At 44.8% G+C, this 27446-nt stretch overlaps 1 protein-coding gene across 3 annotated transcripts in view; it reads right to left on the reverse strand.

Moving 5' to 3' along the window:
• Window positions 1–27446, reverse strand: part of GADL1 (glutamate decarboxylase like 1) — a 191222-nt gene that overhangs the window by 122173 nt on the left and 41603 nt on the right. For all 3 annotated transcript variants that reach the window (XM_012099310.3, XM_042235771.1, XM_042235772.2), the window contains exons 3-11: window positions 24665–24791; window positions 21813–21903; window positions 18378–18484; window positions 17581–17696; window positions 11911–11990; window positions 11735–11789; window positions 6813–6929; window positions 1847–1911; window positions 1472–1553 (exon numbers count right to left, since the gene is read on the reverse strand). In XM_012099310.3, coding sequence (XP_011954700.3) covers window positions 1472–1553; window positions 1847–1911; window positions 6813–6929; window positions 11735–11789; window positions 11911–11990; window positions 17581–17696; window positions 18378–18484; window positions 21813–21903; window positions 24665–24791 — 840 coding nt within the window. The remainder of the gene's footprint in view (window positions 1–1471; window positions 1554–1846; window positions 1912–6812; window positions 6930–11734; window positions 11790–11910; window positions 11991–17580; window positions 17697–18377; window positions 18485–21812; window positions 21904–24664; window positions 24792–27446) is intronic.

A 27446-nucleotide genomic window follows, 5' to 3' on the forward strand; every position in this document is an offset into this window, starting at 1 on the left:
CAGAAAATTTTAAGTTGCCTCAAGGACATGAATGTAAATCAATTCTTGGATAAATCACTCCAAATATCATTCAACGAGAAAAATTTATGAAAGCTAGAAAGTTATTTAAAAGAAGAGTCATAAAATTTGGGGTTTAAATTTTCCACTCCTGAGAGCATCACACTAACAGATAGAGAAGTTATCCAGATGACTGGATGAGGGGGAAAGCAGATGTAAAATGCCTGGCACTTGAAGGATGCTCAGCATAGTATTTTTGTTCTTATATCTGGACCACAGGAAAACCTGATTTACTCCGAACTCTTTCATGTCCTATATATGTGATTGTAGGCAAGTTGAATATATTCTTTGGTTCATAAATAGTATAGTGATCTTAAACCACCTTCCAGTTATAACATGCAGTCTCTCTACTATTTAAAAACTTAAGGTAATAGAAATTAAATGGCATTGAACACAGTCCAGAGTAGCGAATCTAATAAAACATGAAGGGATAGATTCATATTCCCAAGATGCAGAATCTGTCCATAGTGTCTGATGAGCATTCTCTCTGGTCATCTCAAAACACAAAGGGCGCTCACTGACATGCAAATACCACAGAATATTTTCTTAAAGAAAGTTGTGACACAGACAGGATGAGATTTCAGATTTTAAATATGGTTGTCATTTGAAATAAAATTCCTTAAAAAGAGAAAATGACTTGAGCGTTGGCACAGGGAGTCCCCTAAGGAAAAGATGTAAACAGATGGCTGAGAAAGATCACCCACACGCTGCGCGCAGATCTTGAGGAGGCATTTCTAAGGATGAGGCGGCACTTCCCAGCCTGGGCCACGGCCCACGAGGATCCTTATTTAACCCACAGAAAGCAAAGGGTTTTCACCTCAAACCAAGAGGAACCTCAGTCTGCTTGCCTCACAGCGATCCAGACCAGTCTCCAGCACTCCCCAGTGTTCCAACAGAAGCTAAGTACCAATCGCTTGAGACAGGCAGTCCTCTAGTAAATCAGGGTTTGAGATCAGCCCTGAACCAACGTCTTCCCATAAAAACGGGCTGTTAAGCCCCAGCTAAGCATATTAGGCATTCAATTTAATGTGTGACACACATCTGCTCTCCTTTCTCAGGGAGGAGAAGTTTCAAGATAACTTAAATCCTGGACTTAATCAAGGGGGAAATAATTTGGCAATGTTTAAAACTGAGCTTTAAAATACAACCCCAAAGAGAGCGAGGGAGACCATTTAGCTATAACTAATGAGATTATATAACACCTAAATCAAACACAGGTTACCTGAGCTGAAGTACTCCATCTTTTTTCTGGGCCCATTCTTCTTTCCATTTGATGCCATCAACACTTACCAAAGACTGTCATCTACCTCTGGCCCCAGGCACAAAACACAAGCAAAAACGCGAATCTGGTAATCCACCCCAATCTGGTAATCCACCCCCCTTCAAGCCCAAAGGTCACAAGAGGAAAACTCACAGATTTGTCTTTGACGAGGAAAGCACAGCACTGAATCCCAGCCATCAACATCTTGTGTGGGTTCCACGCCACAGAGTCAGCTCTGTTACGTTAAACAGAGGAAAAGCAGGGTAAGGAGGGGAGACTCAGCTTCCTCTGGTGGGAAGAATGCTATGACCCCCTGCAGGTGCTTTCAGTATTCACATCCAAGTCAGCGCTCCAGAGGCCTCCTGGTGTGAGTGGTTTGGGGAGTTTGTTGTTTAGAGATTTTTTTTTTTTTTAAGCAAAAAAGTGCTTAGTTTGGGGCCTATTATCAAAATGTCACCTAAGTGGGCCAAGTCCAGAGAGACCCCCTTGCCTGAAGGAAAGGCACCAGGCCTGGGAAACCACGCTTACCTGTGGATACCCTGCAGGAGCCTGCGGTGCTTCCTGGACATCAAGGCTGAGCCACCCCAAGAAGCCTGTTGAGACAGTGATACAACCCAAACCACGTTATTTCAGTGTTATTTGTTCACCAGCCAGTTGCCATTTGATACTGTAAGTCAGTTTCCACCAATATGGAGTCTAGGCATTTTTTAAAAATTATTTACTTTTAATTGAAGGACAATTGGTTTCTACCATACATCAACATGGATCAGCCATAGGTAAACATATGTTCCCTCCCTCTTGAGCCTCCCGCCCCCCTCCCACCCCATCTCACCCCTCTAGGTTGTCACAGAGCCCTGGTTTGAGTTCCCAATGGACTCTGGGAAATTTTGATCACCAGCTCTGCTCAGGTGATCTGAACCTCATTGCAACAGAAGGGTCTCCAGTGACGCTTAGGAATTAAATCCCCACATTATAGAGAGACTGGTAAGTAACTCATTGAGCTGCCTGTGGACAAAAGACACAGTCCACACACTCTAAACTCTTAGAATCTAAAGTACACAAGAGTCCTTCAATGTTGACAACTCCAACAAAAGTTAAGAAAGAGCCCAATATCATATGGAAAGAAATGGCAAGACTGGGTGCACCATGGGTGTGGAGGAGGAAGGAAACGAGAGGTCTCCACGTTCTCAGAGCATCACAAAAGCCGAGCTCACTGGTGGACAGCAAAGAGTGGCTGCAAGAGCAGCCTTCCCGTTTAGGGCTGGCCAGGGGCAAGAGAGCAAGTCACCAGGCTGCACCCTTAAGGAGGGGCTCACTTGCAGAGTTGGGCTCTTACATGGTCCTGGGAGTGAATGTCTCATTAAATTTCCAAGTACCAAACTGACGTTCTTACTGCTCACACTGATTCTTCCTCCCTCCCCTCCAGGCTTATTGACTCTGGGATTTCCTTTCCTCTCCTTATTCTCAGCTCTCCTCTCCTTTGCTTAAAACAATTATCTGCCCAGTGAACCCTAAGGAACCTCGACTGCCTCATGTTCCAGCCCTGCTCCCCTGGACTAGACTCGCCAATCACCCCAGAAGTTCCCAAAGGTTTGTGGGCCAAAACTGGTGCAGAGGCACGTCCTCAAGATTCCCAGGTAAGGGACCGATGATCAGGATTGTCAGTCAAGCCCCCTTGTCCCTGCCCTTGTCTCCCACCGTCATGCATGATGGACCACGTGTGACCAAGGCTGAGCCGTGGAGGCAACTGCCCTCGGCCTCTGGGAAAACTTGATCTGAGCCTGCTAACTGAGCCTTCCCAGGCCTGCGTTTTAAGAACTTGACCCTCTCAAACATGAAACCACTTACACTTTAGGTTCTTTTACTTCTCTTACGCACCCTAAACTCTAAGTTGCCTGCTTTTCTCAATTCTCATATCCTTCAACTTCTTGAGAACCTACCAGTGGCAACTAGGGGAAGGGTTCATCAGGAAGACTCAGACACACCCCGTACTCTCACCCTTTCTGCCCAACTCACACAGCTGCTCTCCCTACTGCCCCCTGCACTGCCCTCTGCCTCTTCCTCCTCCTCAAGAAGCAGACAATGTTCTGCTCATCTTAGGGAGCTGAACTGCAGTTTTAAAATCCCAGGAGCTCTTTCAAGGCATCAGTGCACTGGTTTACAGGGTGGTTAAGCATGGTTGGGGCCTTCCCTGGTGGCTCAGACAGTAAAGAATCCACCTGCAGTGTGGGAGACCTGAGTTTGATCCCTGGGTCGGGAAGATCCCCTGGAGGAGGGCACGGCAACCCACTCCAGTATTCTTGCCTGGAGAATCCCCATGGACGGAGGAATTTGACGGGCTACAGTCCATAGCATCTCAAAGAGTTGGACATGGCTGAGCAACTAAGCACAGCATAGTACTGGCCGGGTTAGAAACAGGTCAGCTACAAATGAATTCCTCAAAAGAACTAAGGAGAAACACAACACCCCAATGCCAGTGTCCTCCTTATACTGGCTTCCCTCTGTAACTTCGTCATTCCAAAGCTCGCCACATCAAACCAATGGATGTCACTATGGACCTCTGAGTTAGATGCCACGGGGACTGTTTGCCTATGTTTTTCTCTTTAAGTAACTAGTTAATAATCTTAAATCGTACGGCTAATCTTGAGAGGGAAGTGGAGGCAGGGTGGAATGGAAAGACGGCAGCTCCAAAAGCCCCCGATTTTAAGTGTAGTCTTTGCCACCTTCTCCAGGACGAGGACTTGGGATGGAAGTGCGGTGGGGAGCGTGAGGATTTGCAGCAGCCGCAGCCTCTGCTTCAGAGAAGAGTTGGACTAGCCCTGAAATCCTGGTCTCAGGCAGAGGCTGCAATAACCCCGGCTCTCACAGCCAAAACTTTCAACACGACTAAGGTTTTTCTTATTCAGTTGTTTAAAAATGCATTGTGATTAACCAAATTTCAGATACTATCAGATGTAAGGGAACCATTTGTTTGTGGACTGCTAAGAAAGAAAAACAATATGACATCAACATACCAATTAGGTATATTAAAGATGTAAACAAAATATGTGTATCTTCGAAATAATAAGATACGGTGTACATGCTGGCCAAGTTGGTATTAAGGAAAATGCAGAACAAGCAATCCTGATTTCATTTTTAAAAAGAAACCCAAGTAAATACCAGTTTTTAATATTTTAAAGGCTCTTTAAAATACTGTCTAGAAAACTTCAAACAGGCCAAAGTCATCACTGTAATGTTATTAGTTTTTTTATCTTTCAAATTAATAAACTTGGTATAGAAAGTTTCTTCAAGAAAAGCTACATGTTCCTGCATAGAATTTTTTCAATGGGATGTCCCTGGGAGTCCAGTGGTTAAGGATTCAGAGGACGTGGGTTCAATCTCTGGTCTGGGAAGGCCCCACGCGTGTGGAGCAGCTGAGCCTGCATGCCGCAGCTATTGAGCCCGTGTGCCTGCCGGCCGAGCTCTGCAACAGGAGAAGCCTGCACACAGCACTGAAGAGGAGCCCCAGCTGCCGCAGCTAGAGAAAGCCCATGGGTAGCAACGAAGACCCAGCACGGCCAAAAATAAATAACATTCTTAAAAATGTTCATTAACAGAATGACGTCTGTAATATTAGAGGGTGAGTGAGTCTTGTCTCAGTGTTAGAGCCAATTTCTTTAATAAGTCACGCAAAAAGTTGTCAAATTTAATCGAATACTACATACATGCAAACAGAACAATTTTCGTGGTTCAAATATTCCCTTATAAAAGGGTTTTCTTAAAAAATTCAACCTCTGATTTTTAAAAAATCTAGAGAGGTTTTCATTCACATCTTATCAATCACAATTCTCTCTAAGCTCCATAAATCTCTTAACATCATTCCCAATTTGGAAACTGCTGTAGTTACTCTGTTTTACAAAAACTATATAATCCATATTTGATGTTTCTTTTATGAGAGTAGAATGTTTAAGTATAACTGCTCATATATTTGATTTTGCCCCTATTTCCACAGTCACAAAAGTACTCACTTCATATTATCTTTCAGGACATAATGTATTATTATACTTCTAAGTCTATAAAAACCAATAACATATAAGTTGAAATGTGAACAGATACAAATCCTACAATCTCATTTAAAGAAGTCACAAATAATTTACCTGACATATTGCTATTTGCATACTAATCAAGCGTATAACTCTAGTGAGCTTCATATGACTATTGCTGCTTTTACCAAATATTAGTATATATTCAATGAAAGCTTTGAGTTGCTAAAAAATTATTTTGATATTATATCATAGAAACCTTACTTTCAATCATCCAAACTATAGAATTAGGTGTAGGTGTATGCCCCAAACAAATGTTCATAGAATTAGGTGTAGGTGTATGCCCCAAACAAATGTTCAGTGAGTCAAAAATATTGTCCTTTTTTTGCCTGATAAGGAAGGTAGGAACCACTCACTCACTGGAGGAAAGTTCCCTGAAGTCTCATCTTCGGGTTCAATGGTTCTTTCTACTAGGTTGAATCAAACTAATTAACTGCTGGTGTCATCCACACACAAAGTCAGAAAGCTCAACAAGCATTCTTAACCAGCTGAACTCAATTTTTTAACCCTGACTAAGTAGAACTTTAAGTTACTTTTAATCAAGGAAAACAACATTATGAGCAACCCCTGGACCTACACAAAAAGGCCAACCCTTTAAGTTAGAAAATTATAAAGAATATATGTTATCCCAACCACTCTCCAATAGCTCTCTGTGATAGATCCAGATAAAAGCTGTTTTAGTTATGGCATGCAGTGCAGCTATGCAGCTTTTGGCGTTTCTCAGCTGGCTGGAATCCCAGAACATTAGAGCTAGAAGATCCTTTACTGACCACATCAGGCACTCATTTCCCTCTTTACAAATGAAACCAAAACCCAGCGAGCTGGGGTCACAATGAAGAGGAGGCAGGTTTGAATCCTAAATCAGCCTCTTGACTCCACAGTGCGGAAGGGGTCCCCCATACTGTGCTGTCTTAATGACAGTAGAGCCAAGGAAATTACCCAGAGGAATAAGAGGAAACCTGGAAAACTAAGACAAAATCCCCATCGAGTCTTGGGTAGCTTCTTCCTTATTACCTAGCAGGATATGACATGTTTATCTCCCCTAATCAGAAATATGCCTGCTTGCGCTCAGCCGTGTCTGACTCTTCGCATCCCTATGGACTGCAGCCCACCAGGCTTCTCCCTCCGTGGAATTTTTCAGGCAAGAGTACTGGGGTGGGCTGCCATTTCCCTTCTCCAGGGGATCTTACCGACCCAGGATCAGGAGGACACACATCTCTCGTGTCTCCTGCATTGGCAGGTGGATTCTTTACCCCTGAGCCACCTAGGAAGTCCCAATTAGAAATATACATACATTTAGATACAAATAGCTGGAGAGCTCACGTCTAGCTCCTAAGAGTATGAAAAACTTCCCACCAAAGCTGCAGAAAGGCTGCACAGTTTAACAGACGGGCGCACATGGGTGAACTTACGTCTACGTGGAGCCAGAGGCCGTGCCTCTCGCAGATGTCCGCTATCTCATCCAGAGGATCGAAGGCCCCCAGCACCGTGGTACCAGACGTGGCGCACACAAGGAACGGAGCTGCACCCTGCAAGAAGCACCCACACGTCAGAGTTCAAGAACCGTCATCATCACCACAGAATCCGCGGCACAGTAGGTCGGTTAACACAGGGGTTATACATCTGGACATTTATCTGGTTTCTTTGGAGACAAACATTCATTCAGTGAGCGTGTTTACATTTTTCCATCACATGGCCTCTGCCTGATATGATAAGTCACTTCAGTTGTGTCTGACTCTTTGCAACCCTACGAACCACAGCCAGCCAGGCTCCTCTGTCCATGGGATTCTCCAGGCAAGAATACTGGAGTGGGCTGCCATACAAATAGCTTAAGAAAATAGAAAATGCCATGATAATAGGCTCCTTTGTCCCAACTCCACATGCCTCCTTCTTCTCTCTACACTCATTTTCTTTCTTAAGTCTTCTCTAGCTTTCCCAGATAGAAAGTGAATAAGCTAGCAACTAAGACTTGGTGCTGCCAAGTAAATAAATAAATTTAAAAAGGAAAGAAAGTGAATAAGCTCAACTGCCATGGCAAAATGGCTTGCTCTGTGATTCCTAACTCCTTCCCAGGGAGACCCCCTTAGCACCTCCAAAACAAGAAGGAACAGGCCTGGGAGACAGACCACAGCCCCAGGGGCAGGCCTCCCAGGCCTGTCTGCTCGTCACCTGGGGAAGGAAGTGTAGCTACAAGGCAAGGGCTGTGCTGGGGACAAATCTGGTGACAGATGGGATACGGTAACCTCACTGGGTTGCACTCCCCAAATGAGAGTCATGATAGAGAAAATTATTAGAATGTGCTGGAGAAGAGGACGTGTGTCTTTCTGCCACGATCATTCCTCCTCGTCTAGCCCACAGCTCCATCTTGCAGAGAGAGCAGGTACCATGAGAAATGGGAGGAAAGGGAGAATGTGGGAACAGGAATGCTAACTCCCGCCAAGAGAGCCCAGCAGGCGCCCTGGCCCCACGAGAGGCTCTATGGCAGCCACGAAGAAGAGAGCACACGAGGCTATTTCCAGACAGAGCCATCCCAAGGCCCTGGCAGGGGTGAGCTTCTCTCTGCGGAAGTGTCTTCAGGGGAAAGTCTGCAGACAAAGACGAGGGGAGGGCGTGAAAGTAGAATCCTGATCCAGAGCACCAGGGGTCAGGAACAACAGAGCTTACCTGTCAAAGTCATTTTAGGATGAGTCCTTTTCCCCTCAATTTTATCTTGAGAGACACTTGTTCTTATAATATATTTTATGTCCCACTTAACAACAGGGGTATTCTGCTTGGACCAGATTCATTCCAATGTAGCTGACCTTTCACAGAAAGACATGACTTCCTGGCTTCCAGATGGAGGCCATCTAGAGCAAGGACGCTTAGCCCACATCCCCAGGCGGAGGTGCACAGGAATCACGGCGATGGTTCACAGTGGACCCACCCGCCGTGTGGGGAGGTGGCCTTGAGCCCTGGAAGCCAGCCCGCTGAGCCTCCTGGGAGCAGGGCCTGTGGCTGACAGAGCCCCTGGAAACCACGGGCTTCAGGGCTTCTGTCCTGTAATCAACGACCAACGGATTATGTCTTTATCATGCCCGTGACCTAAATGAAATGCGACCGAATTTACATCAGTCATTGAAAGCAACAGAAAAAGTAATTTACTAAAACCATTGAAGGCGTCTTTAATGCTGGGGCTTTCCTTATAAACTCTATGACATCCTGTCAATTGTGAAAAATATCGGTGCTAGCTATTATAGCCCATTAATGAGTTTTCCTCACCCTTTTAACAATCCAGCTACAAATACAAGACCCAGAAATTAAACTTTTGTAATCTGGATTTAACCTTCCATGTTTTTTCCCCTTTCTCGTATCTCAGGCTATTAATGAGAAAACTCAGTGGAAAGAATATTGATTGTGTGTTGCCAATCAGCTGAATTCTCTAACAAAGTTTGTCATTTCAAATGCTCATACACACAAATACCTCCACTTATTCAGTGATCATCTTAGTCTTTTTTTTTAAAAAAATAAGTACTTTAGAACCTCTGCTGCTTCTGTGGGTTTCATCATCTTTATAATGGCATCAGGGTAAAGGTCACAGCTCAATCAATTAAAAAAATTGATTGTGGTTGGTCAGGGAATTGAATCCCAGAAGAAAAACAGAGTTGATGTACTATCTGCTACCTCTGGAACGACACAAATTAAAAAGTTTGAAACAAAAAGAAACTAGGTCTGGAGAACTGAGGAAAAGAAACTAGTCATGAGGTATGAAGGTCTCAGAATGGATGCAAGACCTGCCCTCAGTGAATCCAAGCTCAAGTTTCAACTGATGAAAGGAAACCAAGACAGACCAACTCTAACCTTGCTGCCCTACTTTCAAATGTGCCTAAAGCAATTCTTACTTTTTAAACACTTCCCTTTTCAAGTTTTCAGCTTCAGATATGCCCCTTTCATGGACTTTCGTTGTCAAAACAAACAGAAATTTGAACGATGAAAATAATAATGACTGCTGTGGAATAAAATCCATCCAGTATTTTAGAAGATGAGTTCTTCATGATACTTTAAAAAGAAAAAACTGTTTGGCTATCTTTCAGAATGTTTGGTAATTCACTCACTATTGTGAAAATTGGTAAATAAGGGGAAAAATAAAATATCGATTCTGTCTTGGCTTGTTCAAACTGTTCCTTAGGGTGACTAAATAGGGATGAAGGAACAAAAATGTTTACGATAGTAGGCCTGCCACTAAATGAGGAAGGAATGAGAGAATTAGCTAGAACATCACTAATGAAATAGTGGGTCTAGACAATGCCAACAAATGGCAGCAAAGTCCGTGAGGTGAGAGGCTGATGCAGAGTTCTGTGATAGATGGACTAACACTGTTATCACAAAAGGGGCCCCAAGACGTTTGCTGACTAAAGGGCAAAACGCCACCCGTGAAGTCTTCCTGGTAAAAATTCCAACCTGAATCTCCCCAAGTCTTAATATCTAACAGCCAAACAGAAAATATAGAAAACAGATGGAGAAGTATAGGAACACTTAAAGGCAAATTCTCAACAGAATCAACAAAATCCACAATGTGGAAGACTCTACAGGACAGAGGACTTGGTTTCTCCAGTGGATCCATTGCAGGGGGGATAGAGGAAAAGAAGGCTGAGGGTAGGAAAACATTTATGTGATAAATCAGTCAAACGCAACACATGGACTTCATATGAATCCTTATTCAGACCACCAGCTATTTTGTATAAAGGACAACGGGAGAAAATCTAATGAGCAGATACTGGATAGTTTTAAGAGCTTATTCTTTCTTTAAGTGTGTTTTTTTTTTTTTTAAAGAGAAAGTATCTTTTACAGATATACTGAATTATTTGTAGATTAAATGTCATAATGTGTAGGATGTGCTTCAGAATGATCCAGTGGTATTGGGAGGGAATGGGAGCAAAAGTTAATGATGGTGAAAGTTGTATGACCTGTATGTGTAATCTCATTATATATATTTAAAATTTTCCATAATGAAAAGTTTAAAATTCAAGAAAGAAAAAAAGAGAAAGAAAGAAAGGGAAGGGTGAAGGAAGGATGGAAGGAAGGAATCATATGAACCATACAAAAAGCAGAGTCAATATTCCCTGCCAACAAGCAGTAACAACATAAGTTCCTTTTGATGGGAGCTTCTGTAGAAAAAGATGCAATTAGATTTTTTAAAAATAGATAAAGCTAAAGGTGACATCTGTAGTCCACAGCAGAACAAACAGGTTTCAATGTAGAATTTTACTCAAGAAGATAAAGAAATCGGATGACCTCTACCACAAGACAGCTACCAAATCCATTTGTCAATGGAATGCTTTAAAAACATAGATCTAAGGACACACACCAGAAGCCAGTACATCTGCAATAAAAGCAGGACGTTTAAATAGAGAATATCAAACCAAATACAGTGATCGAGCATGCTCCAGATAAGGTGAATTCTGGAGAAGTTAAAAATTATAAAGAGCACAAGAACAGAAAAACAGAAATATAATGCTAAAACTTAAAAATAAAAGAACCCAGCCCTCAGTATGCAGCTCTCTGAGGACAGAGAAACTTCTATCACAGCTCAAAATCTGAAAACACCTGACGCTGTTGCCACCTATTTGGAAGTGATGGGAGAAGGGTCTGAAGCTTTGCTGGCCGCGGGCCTTCCAGGGGATGGGAAGGATGCATAGACGTGGCTGTACCTAATCCATCAGGCGTTTGGCCCAAGAAGCAAGACGGCTGATGTCAGGCTTAAAAATAAAGCAGATATCAGGGCCAGGCTTTGCTGCATTAGAGCAGGCGACCAGGGCCATGCCTTGCCTTCCCCAGCAATGGGCAGGCCAGCTTTCAAACATTCTGGAAGCCAAGGAAGAGAGGGCAGTTTGCCAGAGCAGAAATACTAGGCTCAGACCCAATGGGGGTGATAGTTACGGATGGGCCTCACGTGGAAACAGCCCAGGAGGATCGTTTGATCAAGAAGTCAGAGACCATCCTGGATGCAGCCCGGAGGTAACTGGTTTGGCCAAGCATCCTCAGTTAGGAGCTACACAGCAGCAAGAGAGGCCAGAACAAGGTTCTGAAGCTTATTCTAGGCAAGGACCTGGTACAGGGTGGCATCAGCGTTTGAGTAGGCTCCAGCCCCTTGGGAATGAGCATATTCGAGAAGCTCCATAGAACACGTACAGCAAGCACCAGACACGGCACCTCTGTAGATGAGCTCCCTCCGTCCACCCTAAGGGGACCTCTTCTCTCCCCGACACAGACAGGGGCCTGGCCACTGCCCCGCATCCTCCCCTTCATGCCCAGACACGCGCCCATTTCCCCTCCCACCCTCTCCTCGCCCACGCACCTCTTTCTCGGCCTCCTGCACGCGCTTCTCCAGCTCCTCAGGTATCATCTTACCTCTGAGAGAACAGATTTGCGACACAGTCACACTCAGCAGTGAACAGACGTGGGACAGTTTGTAAATGGCATCGATCCCCACCACACCACCCCGGCCGGGCTTCTGGATCCTGTCCCCGTTACCTTCCATCTGTCTCCACAAAGCACACATTCTCAGTACCAATCCCAAGAAAGGAAGCAGACTTCTTCATGGAGTAATGACACTACATTCAGAGAGGCGAGGGGGAGAGAGAGACGGATACACGGCATGAAAAAGGTACTGCTCATTAGCTACACGGGTGTGCGTCACACAGCTGAGCCAATCTCTGGAATCGTGTTGCCTTAAAACATAAAAAGCATTCAACTGAGCTCTTCAGCGTGGTGGTTAAAAACACTGACCTCCCTTGGGATCCGAGAAACCAGGATTTAATTCCAGGTTTTCCCCTACAGATATGGACCCTTAAGCAAAGAATGCATGCTCTCCGAGCCTCAATTTGCTAATCTATAAAGTGGCTATATGGGTGCCTCCTCCATCTGCTTGTCATGGAGTTAAAATGGTTAATACATGTAAACAGTTGGCACAGAGCCTGGTGTATGAACAAACTTGGTCACCAAAGGTGGTTGTTTTCCGAAACACTGAGGAACAGTTTCTCTTGACGCTTCTAATAAAACTCAGTATTAATGGAAACAGAATCTAGTCCACTGTTGATTCAAAAACCCTCTAAGGGGTAATCAAGACTCTGTCTCAAAAACTGTAATCACAGACCACAGAAGAAACTGTTTTCAAGAGCGAACAATGAGTTATACATGCTGATCAGATACTTGACTAGACTCGTTTAATACTGACTGTAAGACTGAAATTAGACGCCAGGGAATGTGGCTAAAATCACGATAACGAAAGTACTAAGTCTGGGATTTTCCTGGTGGTCCAGTGGTTAAGAATCTGTGCTTCCACTTCAGGGGCATAGGTTCACTCTCTGCTTGGAGAACTAAGATCCCAAATGCCGCGTGGTGCAGCCAAAAAGTAAATAAACAAAATACGATTTTAAGAAGTAACACTAACTTACAGATATACTATGCCATATAGCCCTGGCAGGAACGAGGCTAAGAGCTGGCTCTGGAATTAGGTCTTGTCTATTTCTTATTGGCAAATAGTAGTATATACTCTGGATTGTTGGGCCTTTTTTCTCTACATAAATCCTATAAAATAATTAGCACTCAAACACTGGAGATGTTTCTCTTTATACATCAATGTGGACAGGCGGTCAGTTAATTCTTGTTCATGCCAGAAAAACTGAAGGTGCTAAAGGACATTACTGTACCAAAAACACCTTAATAATTTAATTTGCAGATATGAATACATTAAAGGAGTAGTCATGCTTTCACACTTAACTTGATATATTCCCTCAAATGTGGTAATTTTTTCCCTCTTTTGTCAAGAGAGTTTTATGGAGAGCTCTTTTTTTAACTCTATAAAAGTACATGCCGAAGTAACACCATCGGGAGAAGTGACGTCATCCTAAAAAAATTAATTTCCAAATATCGAATAGGACGCATTCAAAATGCCTGTAGGATGCGTTCATCTCAGGTTGTTACAAGAATACATGCATAGTGAAGAGTAATAATGTACGTGAAAACATAGTTAATTCTCGACTTGCTACACCGGTCCACCATAGCCAAGGTGACAACTAAGGTGAATTATTTCTCACCAGAGACTGGGGGCCTCTGGCACCAAACAGCTATTGATTTCATAATGATAAATAGCAGCCTACCCCCACTGACATCTGCCAGTAAGGAAAATCACACTGCTTTGCCCTGAAAAATAGCACCATATCCCCAATCAATGGATCTGCTGAATGAAAAACTTGTCCTCAGAATAAGAACAGCTTCTGGAGCTATTTTTGGGAATCTCTGGACAAACTGGGAGTCCAATGGCAATCTCTAATGCATAAGGACAGATTTTTTTTTCCAAAGCCTGAAAAACTGACGTCTAAACATCTGAAAACATCAGAGGAGGAAAAGAACCTTGGAAGGGAGAAAAAAAAAAAAAGAAAGTGTGATGCTTCAGATATACCGAGTAGTTTCAAGGGAAGGAAAAACCTAGAAGCCAGAGTTCAGAAGTAACAGCTGCATTTAGACGTAAGAATGCCTGCTCCCTTCACTGGCAGAAGAGTACTGAGTCCTTCTAAGATCCAGTCTTGCCCTGGGTTTCACTGTCCCACAGAAGGTGCACGATTCTCAGCAGGCATTTATTTCTATAAAGCAAGACAGCCAGTGCCCACATGAAAGACAGGACTGCATGGAAATTTTCATTCCTGGTTCCAGAAAAGCTTTCCTCCGTGACCTTGATTTTCTCAGAGCACTGCAGTTTTCCGCGCTCATGGGTCCTAACATCTTAACTCATGCAATGGTCAGATTAGCTTCAGGTGGTGGGGAGAGCAGGGTCGTGAATGTCACCCCTTAGGAAATGAAGAAAAGGAAGTATAGGGACTTCTCCAAGAGCACGCAGCTGGCTCAATTCCTAAAGAGGCAGAGCCGGGATCCTGGAGACACCCTGGAAAGCACCTGCTCACCCTGTCAGTGCCTGCGATGGTCCTAAGCCTGGGGCAGCCTCACAAGAGAGCAGGGCCGCTAAGGGGGTGGAGCGGGTGAGGCACCTCCAGTGCAAAATCTAAGAAGGTGTGACCTTGAGACATGTACTCTACTCACCTCACTGCCTCATCCCAGCCTGGACCCTGCTGGAGAGGAACCAGGACACCTGGTTGCTGGCCTGGGAGTGAAAAGGGCTTCCTTCCTCCTCGCTTTTGAGTGGCAGACAACATTCACTACTTCATGCTGATTTCCAAAATGATTTGAATGACAAAGCTAAGATTTCTCTAAATTTAAGGAATTCCCACGTGCTAAGTTGCGTCCAACTCTTTGTGACCCCGTGGACTGCAGCCTGCCAGGCTCCTCCGTCCGTGGGATTCTCCAGGCAAGAATACTGGAGTGGGCTGCCATGCCCTTCTCCAGGGGCTCCTCCTGACCCAAGGATCGAACCTGCACCTCTTACGTCTCCTGCGTTGGCAGGTGGGTTCTTTAACACTAGCGTTCATATCTAACTGCTAATGAAGCTACAAATGTTTTTTTACTTTAATTATTTTTCTCCAAAAGCTCCCTTTTCTTTGGGTCCCTTCTGGCAAGGCTTAGACACTAATCTCGCAGGGCCTTGGTCTTGGAGGTCCCGGCCTCCAGATTTGTTGAGAAACACACGTCTGTTGTTCGGGCCACACATTCTGTATTTTGCTAGAGCAGCCTGAGCAGACTAAGACACAGGTTGAGTCTGGTTTTCTGGCTTCATCCTCTGCGGGCATGTCAGCCAAAGCGTATATTTTGCCTCTTCGCACACACATCTCCAACAGAGATTTTAAAAAATACTCAGCTCTCGGTTTCACAGCTCCACAAAGTTTCAGTTTCTTTTCATGCCCAATTTGCCAGCTATACCTGTGTTACTGGTCTTCCCCAGGCATCATCTTCATTCTAGTCTTCCACAGAATTTCTTCCCCACTTCCAGGGCAAGTATTCCATAAAAGAACTCTGGTACATTTTATTTATTTATTCTTAACTAATTTATTTTTGGCCACACTGCATGGCATGCAAGACCTTAGTTCCCTGACCAGGGGTTGAACCTGCTCCCCGTGCAGCGGAAGCACAGAGTCTTAACCACCAGACAGCCAGGGATGTTCCTCTGGTACCTTTTAAACCAAATGAAGAATGAAAAAAGGCAAAGGTAAAAGCCCTGTGCTGATAGCAGGGCCCCTATTTAATCAGCCTTTCCAGGCACGGACATAGCAATTCAAATGCCGAAGGGACTCTGCATTTCTGATATGCTAGGGTTCCTCCACCTGAAATACTGAGGGTTGGAATCCAGGCAGGAAGCTCTACTCCATCATCATCTCAAGAAACCAAGCATTTCCCCCTAGAAGTCCACATTCCTAAATATTCTTCTTTTGCTACAGAAAGAACATCTTGTGGGGAAGGGCCTGGGGAGGTAAATTCAGAATCTCAGAGGAGGTGACTCCTCCTAGCCGCCCCCAACTCAATGTCCACTCTGCATTTAGAGCTGAGCTAACCAGTGGTCAGGCAGGACAGGGGAAACACATGGGGGTGGTCAGGTTCCTGCACAGATGATACTTTTGTGATAATAAGATAACTTCTGCTCTTGGAAGAGAGTAACAGAGTCAGGAAAGTCCAGTTGGAATTAGCAGAAAACTGTCAGATTTTGCCCATCTCATGTGTTTGACAGGAGGTACAGGAGGGGACGTGGGGAAAAAGCAGCGGCGGGATGGACAGAGGCCCCCACTGGAACCACAAACAGAAAAAATAAAAAGCATCCTTTCCAAGTAAGACAGCATTTGAGGTGCGCCCCATGTTAGTGTAGCTGGGTCATTCTCTCCTCCTGAGGGCATGTGTGCTAAGGTGCTCTGTCGGGTCCGACTCTGCGACCCCACCGACTGTACCCTCCAGGCTCCTCTGCCCATGGGATTCTCCAGGCAGGAATGCTGGAGTGGGCTGCTGTTTCCTCCTCCAGAGGATCTTCCCGACCCAGGGATTGAACCTGTGTCTCCCATGTCTCCTACACTGTACACTGGCAGGTGGGTTCTTTACCACTAGCACCACCCGGAAAGCCCTCTCCTCCTCCTACATTTCTGTCTAGTATGCGCCAGACACTACTCTACACGCTCTAACTCATTCGATCTCTGGTGACAACTAAGCTCATGTGGCTGCTGGGTCGTTTTTATGGCTCCAGACTGTTCGCCGCCCCCTGCATCCAATCCCGTCTCTGGGCAGCTTTGCAGAGTCTCCTTAAGAGGTGAAGTCTATTTCCCTACTTCTTGGATCTGGGTTCCTATATGCAACTTACTTTACCAAGAAAGTGAGGGGGAAACAACGTGCCAGTTCTGAGCCCAGAACTCAAGAGGCCCAGTGTGTCTCTGAGTTGTCTTTCCCCGGCACCGCTGCCATGACAACGGTGGGCCAGCCTGCTGGAGCACCCCTGTTGTCAGCCCAGCCCAGCCACGCCCAGGGCAGCCACGGGCCAGGCAAGCCCAGCGCTGCTCGGCTGTCCCCAAACCTGAGTGCCGTGTCTGGCTATAGCCGCATGCTGCTGGGTTGAGGAGCAATTTGTTACATATTAGAGCTAACTGATACACTCATCTTTATAAGTTAGGAAACTGTGTTACAGCAGGATTCATCACTTACCCAGGTCACTCAGAGAGTAGGCAGTGGAGACAGGAACTGGCCCCAGGCAGCCTAGCCCCATGCCTGCACGCTCCCCCACAGGCTGACCTCTCACTTCAGTGGGGGTTGCGGTTACATCCCCTTGTGTGTCTGTGTGATGTCACTGTTACTGAATATCTCCCTTTCCTCGAAGGGCCCTCATGTTAGCCACTCAACGCAATCAGTTTCACAAGGAAATGGGAGCAGAAGACAGACCTGAGATCAGTAGCAATCACATAAAGTCTAATAAATAAGACACTCAAAGCAGAGATTCACAGAAAGAGGTGGCGCTTTGAAATTAAGTGTTCTCTTTGCTCCAATAACGTTACAGATTATAAATCTTAAATAAAGGTGATATACAAAAGAGGGTGGCCAGGGCTTACAATATCAAATGCATCAGAATTTCTTTTGGAATTAAATATGACGCTGCACATAGGCACATGATTTACACACTGACAAAACGCACCCTTGGGAGCCCCGAAACAAACAGGCCCTCTTCCATGACATGTTCAATTTCAGAAAATTTGTATCTCATATCAAAAAAATTTTTTTTACCTCTGCAGATGTGAAAAGGATTAATCTTGGCAAGCCAGACAGCCCCTTTTCCTTAATATCAGGACAGTACTTGTATCTGGCTAAATTCATGGCATACATATTGGACACTGAACCACCTGCAAAAACAAAAGCGGAAATATGGATAGCATGACGTCATTGTCCCCAGAGTGCCAGCCACAGTGGGGGGCACGGATGGCTGTGGGCACGCCTGTCTAACGACAAATGACTGTCAAAGTCAAGGGAGCACCCCCCTCCCATTCCTTTCACGTCCTCATCCCCAACTCCAGAAGTTTTGGTCTATCCTCTCATTCCAGAGTTTTTCTAAACTCCAAGCTTCCATCTATGGATGTAGGGCTGGTACCCGGGTCTCCACAGTTAACAGTAACAGTATTCTTTCTGTCTTTAATCAATAAAATGACAGCATGTGCTCCTCCCTGGTCCCCAAGAAAGGCTGTAGGGGAAACAAAATGCAATTCAGGAAACTTCTCAAGTAAAATGACTTGATAAGCTTGGTAAACATGTAATAGCCCTTCAACTTCCCACCAGTAGATAAATTCATTTGTGTTGGATATAGATCCAAAATTTTGGACATCTCACTTGTTGGCATGTACGTCATTTCTGTAGCATTTATCCAAAATATCATACTCTGGAGAAAGGCACAAACTTGATCCTCCCCAAGTAGCATGATTCATACCTAACTTTGGGTTATGTGGAAACCTGCAGGGAGTTGTTCCTCATATTAAGGCAGGAATAAAATTGAAGATGCTTTAATGGAGGCAATAACTAATTGTACTTACCTGGGTTAAATATTCCATCCCCTTCTTTCCAGCCAATAAATTCAATCATTTTCTTCAGAACCGCTTCTTCCACTAACAGAAACACTGGGGACACCTCATACGTATAACTAGATAGATATAAAAAACACTTCACTTCTATGACTAGAGTCAAACCATCCCTATGGAGTCCCAAGAAATGCACATCGTTTTATTAAACCAAGTGGCTGCTGAAGTGTGGGTAGAGTCTTTGGAAATGAATCCTTCAGAAATAAAGAAATACACAGAGACCGTGACGGTGCTGGTCACGGTTGGACAAATGCCGGTAGCTGGTGCGCGAGGGACACTAGCTACTTCGAAGTCTTAATTTACAGAAAACTTCTGCTTCCACTGGGCGAGATCAAAGCGGTGCATCTGTAGTCTTTGTATTAGCCATGAGCAGTGGCCATTTTGCTCTTTGGATGCTGTTTTGGAGGTTGGTTAAAGAAAAACCACTGTCGTGGCAACCAGGTTTATTAGGCTACTACCGTGAGCTACCCTAGCAGTCAGCTGCAGAGCCTGGGTTTCCTCCACCACACTCCCGTGTTGGTACAAATGTCAAGAGCACTATGGACATCTCTTAGAGTGTGGTGATTTGACTATAAAGTGCTACCTGGATCCCTGTTGTGAACGTTTGTGGCAGAGGGTTGGAATGCTGTCAGCAGGGAGCATTGCTAAGTTACCCCCTTTAGGCATGTCCTGTGGTCATCCATACCCGATGACTGGTCCATCTGGAGGACCAACTAGGCCTGGCCACATGGTCCCGACTCCAGAACACCCTGCAGGGCCAGGGTAGCTCCAGAGGCCCATGGAGCCAGCTAGTGGAGTCTCAGAGCCTGCACGGTGGCTCGACTCCTAACTCTGCCCAGCTGTTTCCTGCCCCTCCAGCACCCACAGAGATCTTAAGGGTTTCCCTTAATAAACACCCTGCTCACGAAGCTCCATCTAGAGCAGCTGCCCAGGAAGCCCAGCCTGAGATGGTTACCAGGTCATTTTGTAACACTTCTTTCTTTCTCCAGAAAGCTGGAGGATGGCTACTCTGTATCATCTCCTTCTCCAACAATTCTGTGATGACACTAAATTGAATCTGAATAAATGTGTGCTCTAAATAAGTAAGCTAAACAGCCGCATTTAAAGTTATAGTCATGGAATTTAATGCGATTATGCTAACATCTAGAAGAAGGAAAAAAAAAAAACTTCGGTAAAGAGGGGAAAAAGAACACCTACTGTGTATCACCTCCCTACGCACCAAGCACTCTACAGACGTATCATTTTTCAACAATTTAGGTTCTATTCTCAACCATGTTTAAGAAACTAACATACTTAGAGTGTGAAAAATGGGACATAGGTAAAAAAAAAATGTATTACACAGAAAAGGGAAATAATCATTTCCTTTTTAGTATGAAAAAAAATACTATTAAATTTGTCTTTGGAAACTAGTTCAACTATAAACCTGGAGGGGGAGGAGGGGGTGATACAGAATGTGCTCATGGCTTAATGGGATTTTGCAGGGCCTGTTCAGCAATTTAATACTTCCAAAGCCTCTAAATATTTCAGTAAAAGAACCCAGATGAGGAGCTAGAAGAATCCCAGGACTTACAAGAAAAGGGTCACAGAATTGTGTAATCTTACTATCTTTCCTACCACTTATCGCTTCTACCCATTGTAACCTGGTATCTTGGATTGTCTTGAATATTCTATAAAAAATTATCTGACGGAAGTCACCCATGACACCCATATTGTTAATCCAGGGGATATTTGTCAGTCTTTGTCTTGAACACTCAACAGGACTCTGGACACACTCTCCTCCATGGCCCCCAGACTTCCCTGGACTTTCTCCTCCTTCTCCCTCCATTGAGGTGGGCCCTCCGCCTCCTAACCAGGGAATCCCAGACGCCCTCAAGGCCAGGCTGAGCCCTCTGCTCGCCTCTCTCCGTGTTCTGTCCTGCAGGCAGTACTTCTCCCAGTCCCGGTTTAATTTTACTGAAAGTGTCTCCATCCTGCTCACTAAAATCACTTGTTGGGCTATGAAAATGTATCAGTGCCTGGGACACACTGACAGAAATTCATATTTACTTGGTCTCTGTTGGGATTTTTCTTGGTTGGGGGGTGGGGGTGGGGTGCTATTTTCCTTTAATATTTTTTTAAAGCTCCCAGGTTGAGTCAAAGAGCAGAAAGAGCTGCGAATGCCTGACTTAAGGAATCTCATCCATGACCAGTAACACCTAAATTTATAATTTCATAAAATACCAGGATTCCAGGCCCATGTATATCTCAACTCTCCAAAAGCATACCCTTAGACATTTTGAAATTACTGCAAATGCTCACAATTGAAAACTGAATTACTAAAAAAGAAAGAAAGAAAGAAAACTGAATTACTGCTCTTGCTTTTTCCACTGTATACTTGAAAACTGTCATCTCAATGACTGACAAGACCATCAACCCAACTATTAAAGCCAGAAACCTAGGCATCATCTTATAAACTACCCTCCTGTTCCCATTTCCAAGATCCAGTATGTTATCCAGGCTTTTCTGTTTTATCTTCCAAACACATTTTTTTCTATTCCTACCACTTCTCTCTAAATCCAAGCAACTATCATCCCTCACCTGACTAAGGCACCTCACCCTTCCAACCCACGTTCTATATTTCCAGTGATCTTTTCAATAAGCAAATGTCACTTGGTGATTTGGAAATCTTCACAGGCTTTTCATTGCACTTAGAATGACTCATGAACCTGGACCACTGGGTGCCCCATGTCTGGCTCCAATCTTATCCCCCTGACACCCCTCACAGTTTTCTCAGCTTCCCCACGCTGGCCGTCAGTCCGTAGCTATGTCAGGCTGTTTCCTGCCACAAGGCATTTGTCCGTGCTGTTTCCTCCTCTTTTCACCCAGCTGACTTCCACTCCTTCTTCACCTCTTAGCTATCACCTGCTTAAAGAAGACTTCCCTGAGTGCACAACTAGGAAAAATTGTCCCGTGTATAATAGCATCATGTACCTCCCTTCATTTGAAAATATGACATTAATCTGTGCAGATCATTTGGATTAATTTGCATGCAGCATCTTTATACCTAGATTATTTGCTTCATGAAGGCAAAGCTAATACCTGCTTTTACACAAAGAATCTCTCCAGCACCTTAGCCCAGATATGGCTTTTCATGCAGGAATAAGTGAAAAGTTGCTTAATCGATTTTCTCATCTGTTAAGTAGAGAGAATTCCTGCCTTAACCATCTCACAGTACCACTATCAGATCAAACTGCTCTCTAAATACTGCTAAGTGTCAGAAGCCGCTTCCATTATTTATGATGACACTGCACAAATGAAACAATTAAACAGAAGTTCATGAAATAAAACTTCATCTACTTAACAAAACCCCTAATCCATATTCAGCGTAAAATTCCAGTAAAATGTACTTACACACTTGGGTTTAATGCTTCTGTCATAAATCTGGCCACCAGAGAGTAATAATCAAGTCCAGCATATAACTGGTTGAAAAATCTTGGATGGTCTGTAAATTGGAGCAGAATATTAATCCACACAGCAATAAAAAAGAAAGAGAACTATTGAAGAAGAATATTAATCCACACAGCAATAAAAAAGAAAGAAAACCATCGATACAGCAGCAACATAAGTGAATCCTTCGGACAATGAAAGCAGTTGGATACAGAGGGCGTACAGTGCATGACTCCAGTTATATGATGCTCAATATGGGGCTAAGCTGACTGATGCTGCCAGAGGTGAGAATTCTGGGTACCTCTGGCAAGCAGACATTGATTAGCACCAGGTTTAAGGAGCCTCTGGAGTCCCAGGAATGGTCTATACCTTGATATGAGTGATGGTCACTTACATGCAGATATGTACAAATTCACTGAGTTGAGCACCTGAGATTTGTCCACTTTACTGAATGCACACTATATCTCAATTTAAAAAAATTTAAAATCTAATCATGTACAAGGGAACCAAATGTTGAAGATCCATCTCGTAAGCCTGTCGACTGAACGTTTCTAAGCAAAACTTGAGCACTTTTTTGAGATCTTTGGTTTACTTATTTCATTTCTTTTAATAATTTTTATTTGTTTATTTTTTGGCTGCAGTGGGTCTGTTGCTGCACGTAGGCTTTCTCTAGTTGCAGCAAGGGGGTGGTCCTCTCTAGTTGGAGTGCACAGACTTCTCACTGCAGGGGCGTCTCTTGTTGCGAAACACAGGCTTAGGTGCATGGGCTCTGCAGTTGTAACGCCCGGGCTTAGTTGCTTCACAGCATGTGGGATCTTCCCAAACCAGGGATCGAACTCGTATCCCCTGCATTGGCAGGCAGATTCCTATCTGCTATATCACCAGAGAATTCCAACCTGTTTCCTTTTAAATACAACCCAGACCCAAACCAGAACCCTGAGAAAGGGATTATTTGAGCAATCTGTCCACATATCAAAAAGCCTGAGGCTACGTTTACCTTCTGAAATTATCAATGTCAATCTCCCTAATTTGAACACATTTCACTTACTGACAGGGTTCACTTCAGGCTCTCGGCAGTGAGTGGCCTTTTAATTTTTCAGATTGGACCATTTTTTTACAGTGCAGCTGGCATCCTGTCTATGGAGTAAGATGTGACTCATAGCGCAGCTTACATAAACTTTCTGATTCAACGGGCTTCAAAGGCACTTGCCTTTAAGACTTGAAAAACTTTAGTTCCAACTTTCTATTTTTTCCCTCCTATAAAAGGTCTCATAAAGGTTCTTGGCTTTACGCAGTGTGAATATTCACACCAAACTCCAGGCTAACAGCTGGCTTGACATTCTCAATCATAAGAAGCCCAGCATGATGAAGAATAAAGAGGCAGGGGGCCTATTTAGAAATGTGGGTATTTGGGAACCATTTTAGTTAGTGACCTCTCACAGCAACTCAAAGCATTTTTTTTTCCTTTAAACTAGTTCAGTGAAAAACAAGAGGCTCAAAAGAAAATGTCTTTTCGTATAAAACATGGCAAACTTCCTCTAATCTGGCAAAGGAAACCCGACATTGCTACAAGTAATTTTAATAAGTTTTTTTTTAGTTCCATGTTAATTTATGATTGATTTCCATGGTAACATTATGGAAAATATCCAGTAAACTGAAAAATCTACTGCACTAAATGTCATTCTGTGCTTCTGACATGCACTATAATAATGAGATATGTATCTTTGCTTTTGAAATGCTAACTGGGTTTTTGATACATGCATCAGACTTTCCTAAGGGAATATAAACCAATTATTTTTAGCCAGGATTTTATTATGTTCTTTCCACTAAATTTAGTTCAGTGTCAGAACTCACAAAGCATAATGCCTGTATGGTCTTAAGTATTAGATTACCTTTATATCACACTGAGAAATGCATATTCTGGAAAGTTTTCCCCCTACTTTTGAAACTTATTCACTGGGTGTATAGTATATTAGCAGTCAGTCAGAGTAGGACTTAAGCACAAAAACAAATATCATGTTGCTGCATTTACAAAAGATCACAGTGGTTAAGCGTTATTGTACCTTCTGAAAGGTTTTTATCTCTTGATCCCGGTAGATGGGATAAAATAACTTGGTTCTTGCCAACTCTAAGAATACTCTTCAAATAAATCTATCCCTGTTTATAGGAAGACAGTCTCTGGAACATGTTGAGGGGCAATATTCTGGGAGGTCAAGATTTAAAATCCCCACCAATTCTATAATCAAACTACCATTTGTCAGTTGGCACCAACATAAGAAATGATAAGTAGCAGTCATAATTTCTGGTCTTGGTTATAAATGGAGGATGGGGATTGCTGAGGAGCACAGTATTTATATAAGACTGCTTAACACCATCAGTTTTTCTATCAACCTATCTTTGGCCCTGACAACACATCTGTACTAGGGATTAGAGGAATCACCGTCAAAACCTCAGAACCACTATTTTTCATCTAGGTTTCTCATCCATAAAGAATTTGACAGCCAGCTTTACTATGAGGTCTGCATATGCTAAGTCGCTTCTATCGTGTCTGATTGTTTGCGACCCCATGTATTGTAACCCGCCAGGCTCCTCTGTCCATGGGATTCTCCAGGCAAGAGTACTGGAGTGGGTTGCCATGCCCTCCTCCAGGGGATCTTCCCGACCCAGGGATCGAGCCCACATCTCTTGCGTCTCCTGCACTGCAGGAAGATTCTTTACTGCTGAGCCACCGGGGACGCCCCGACTATGGGATAAACGCATGCTAAAGGAAATGGAAGAACTGTCTGCGGCACAGATGAAGGGAGGGGAGCTCTTACTGGTCTTGACACTGTAGCGTATGATGTCCTGGCAGCGCTCCAGCAGCCGGTGGTGCGGCTCTCCCGCGTCCCTCAGCTCCAAGTCGAGAAGCCGCTTCAGTTCTTCAGGGGGCCGCCACTCACAGACCTGGGGATTCAGCAACAGCACGTTACAGGGCACTCACGGGAGCCAGGTGTGGAGAGGATGTACGGAACATGGGCCCCACCCTCGCGAAGCTTCCAGACGAGTGGAAGACACAGAGATGCAAATGGGCAAGCACAGCTCCCTGGGACCAGAGCTCTGACATCTGGTAATGCAGATGCTGTTGCAACCAAGCAGGGGACTCTGTCCTCAATTTCGGAAGAAGTCCTGGAAGCACCGACATCCAAGTGGCACAAAATAAGACTGCGGAAGGTTGAAGGCAGAAGGAGAAGAGGGCGACGAAGGATGAGATGGTTGTGAATGGACATGAACTTGGGCAGCCTCCAGGAGCTAGTGAGGGACAGGGAGGCCTGGCGTGCTGCAGCCCATGGGCTCACAAAGAGTCGGACATGATTTGCTGACTGAACAACTAAAGAACCAAGCAAAGATTAGAAGGGAGGGGGGTCATGCAAGGGGCCTTCTAGGAGGAACAGGACAAGCAGGGGCTGGGATACAAGGGCACCCATGGCCCATCCGAAGAGAGAAGTCTGCTGGGTGTGGCTTGAACTCTGAGCCTGGGGGAGGTAGGGAAAAGTGGAGCTGGAATCCCAGAACAGCTCCCCAACTTGTCTCTGTCCCTGGCCCCTGGCCCCACACCATCTGCTCTCAGCCCCGCAGTCAGCATCCAGAATGCTCTTCTATCTCAGCCACAGGCAGCCCGCTGCTCAAATACGTCTGATGGCCCCTCATTTCCTTCAGAGTAGAAGCCCAGGTCCTTACAATGACCTGCACTGATCGTGTACATCTGATTCCCCAGTGGCACTGACACGCCCCCCACCCCACACCCTGGCCTCCTTTCCGCTCTTTATACGTACCAGGCACATTCCCATGTTAGAGTCTTCAGCCTCGGCCTGGAATGCAACCTCCACCCAAATCACCTCATAGCTAACTTCCTCACTTCATTCAAAACTCTTCTCAGATGTCCCTCTGTCATGCCGGCAATCCCCAGTCTTTATTTAAAATCACAAGCTGTGTGTTCCTCTACTTCCAGAAGCACCCGCCCCCAACTCTTCCTTCTCTTCCTTTTGCACAGCGCCTGTCACCTTGCAATGTGCCGTGTAATGCACTTGCGACACACACTCGCTGTGAGAGCAGAGGTGCCGGTCAGTTCTCTGACCACTCCCGAGGAACTAACAGAGCCTCCATACACGAGGGTGTCAATAGCGTGTGGAAGAAATGAATGAAGAGATAAAATAAGGCTCAGACGGTGACAGGCTTCATGTCACATGTTACAGAGTTTGAATGTGGCTCTAATAAAACATTGATATGCTTTGGACAAGGGAATTACATGGGATAATATTAGTTTTAGACAATGGCTTTGGTTGCAATATGGAGATTCCAAGTAAAACTGGAAATAAGAAGTTACTCTAATAAAGCAGGCAAGAGAAGGTAGTGGTCTGGATGAGGCTGGCTGCCTCAGGAATGAAGCATGTCTGGAGATATTGAACATATGCGCCATCAATAGAACTGGAAAGCAATAACACAGGAAGGATGAGGGCAAGGAGTAGCCAAAAGCCAACTTGAGCTTCCCAGCTGGCACGTGGTTTCATGGTGAGTGGGGTTGGGTGGGGTTGGATGATGAGTTTGGGGCATATTTAGTCCAAGGCACCTACAGGACATCCAAAGGGGGTGCAGTAGTTGGTCTGAGGCTCTTGCGAAAGATCAGACACAGCGTTGCAGGCGTCTATTATAGTGCGGCCCAGGTGACACAGCTCAGAGGGAAGCTGCAAGAAGAGCAGAAGGTGCGGCTCTCCCCTGAGCAGCACCAGCACGTAAGCAAAGGGTGAAGGGAAAAGGAGCTCACTGTGAGGTGAGGACACGCCAAAGAGGCAGGGGGCAACCCGGAAGAGTTCAGAGCTACTGCACAAAGGAAGAGGGGTCCTCGGGGGAGGAGACGGTCACCGCGGTCAGGTCCTGCACAGAAGCTGAGCTAGGCAGAGACTGGAAGCACTCCTGGGATGGATCAACAAGGAGGTGTGCTTGGCAAGAGCGCCTGGCTGAGGGAGGTGGGAGTGGAGGCCAGATTGCATGAAGCAAGGACGTAGGAGGTGAGGATGTGGAGGGAGGGGGCAGTGTTGAAGATCCTTAAAAAGTTTCCCTGTGGAGGAGAGGAGAGAGACAGGGGACTCTCCAGGGGGTGGAGGCCAGGATCGGGGAGGCTGGGGAAAGCAGGGCGAAACACCAAATTGTGCGAGAGATATGAAATTAAACTCTGAGCTTAGAACCATGAACCATGACGGGCAGAAGTCAACCAAATGGGCTGTGGCTGTGCAAAGCAAGGACTATGAATTCATGTAATGTTGATGAAAAATCTGCAAGGACAGCAAAACCCCACAAACACAAATCAGTGGTTGCCAGGGGCCAGAGGTGAGGGGAGAGGCGGACATGGAGGAGCTCAGGGAAACGTGGGGTGACGGAACTGTTCTGTCTTGTAATTCTGTTGCTGGTTACACGATTTGTCAAAACTCATAGAACTGCACACCAAAGGCATTACATTTGACTGAATGTTAGTTACAGTTCAATTGAAAAAAAAGTGGCTGAGGAAGAGTATCTGCAGAAGAGGGGGCCAGAGGTAATCATGTCACTAAGTATGGCTGTGCG

The sequence above is a fragment of the Ovis aries genome, chromosome 19 (genome assembly GCF_016772045.2).
Source record: "Ovis aries strain OAR_USU_Benz2616 breed Rambouillet chromosome 19, ARS-UI_Ramb_v3.0, whole genome shotgun sequence".
Lineage (NCBI taxonomy): Eukaryota > Metazoa > Chordata > Mammalia > Artiodactyla > Bovidae > Ovis > Ovis aries.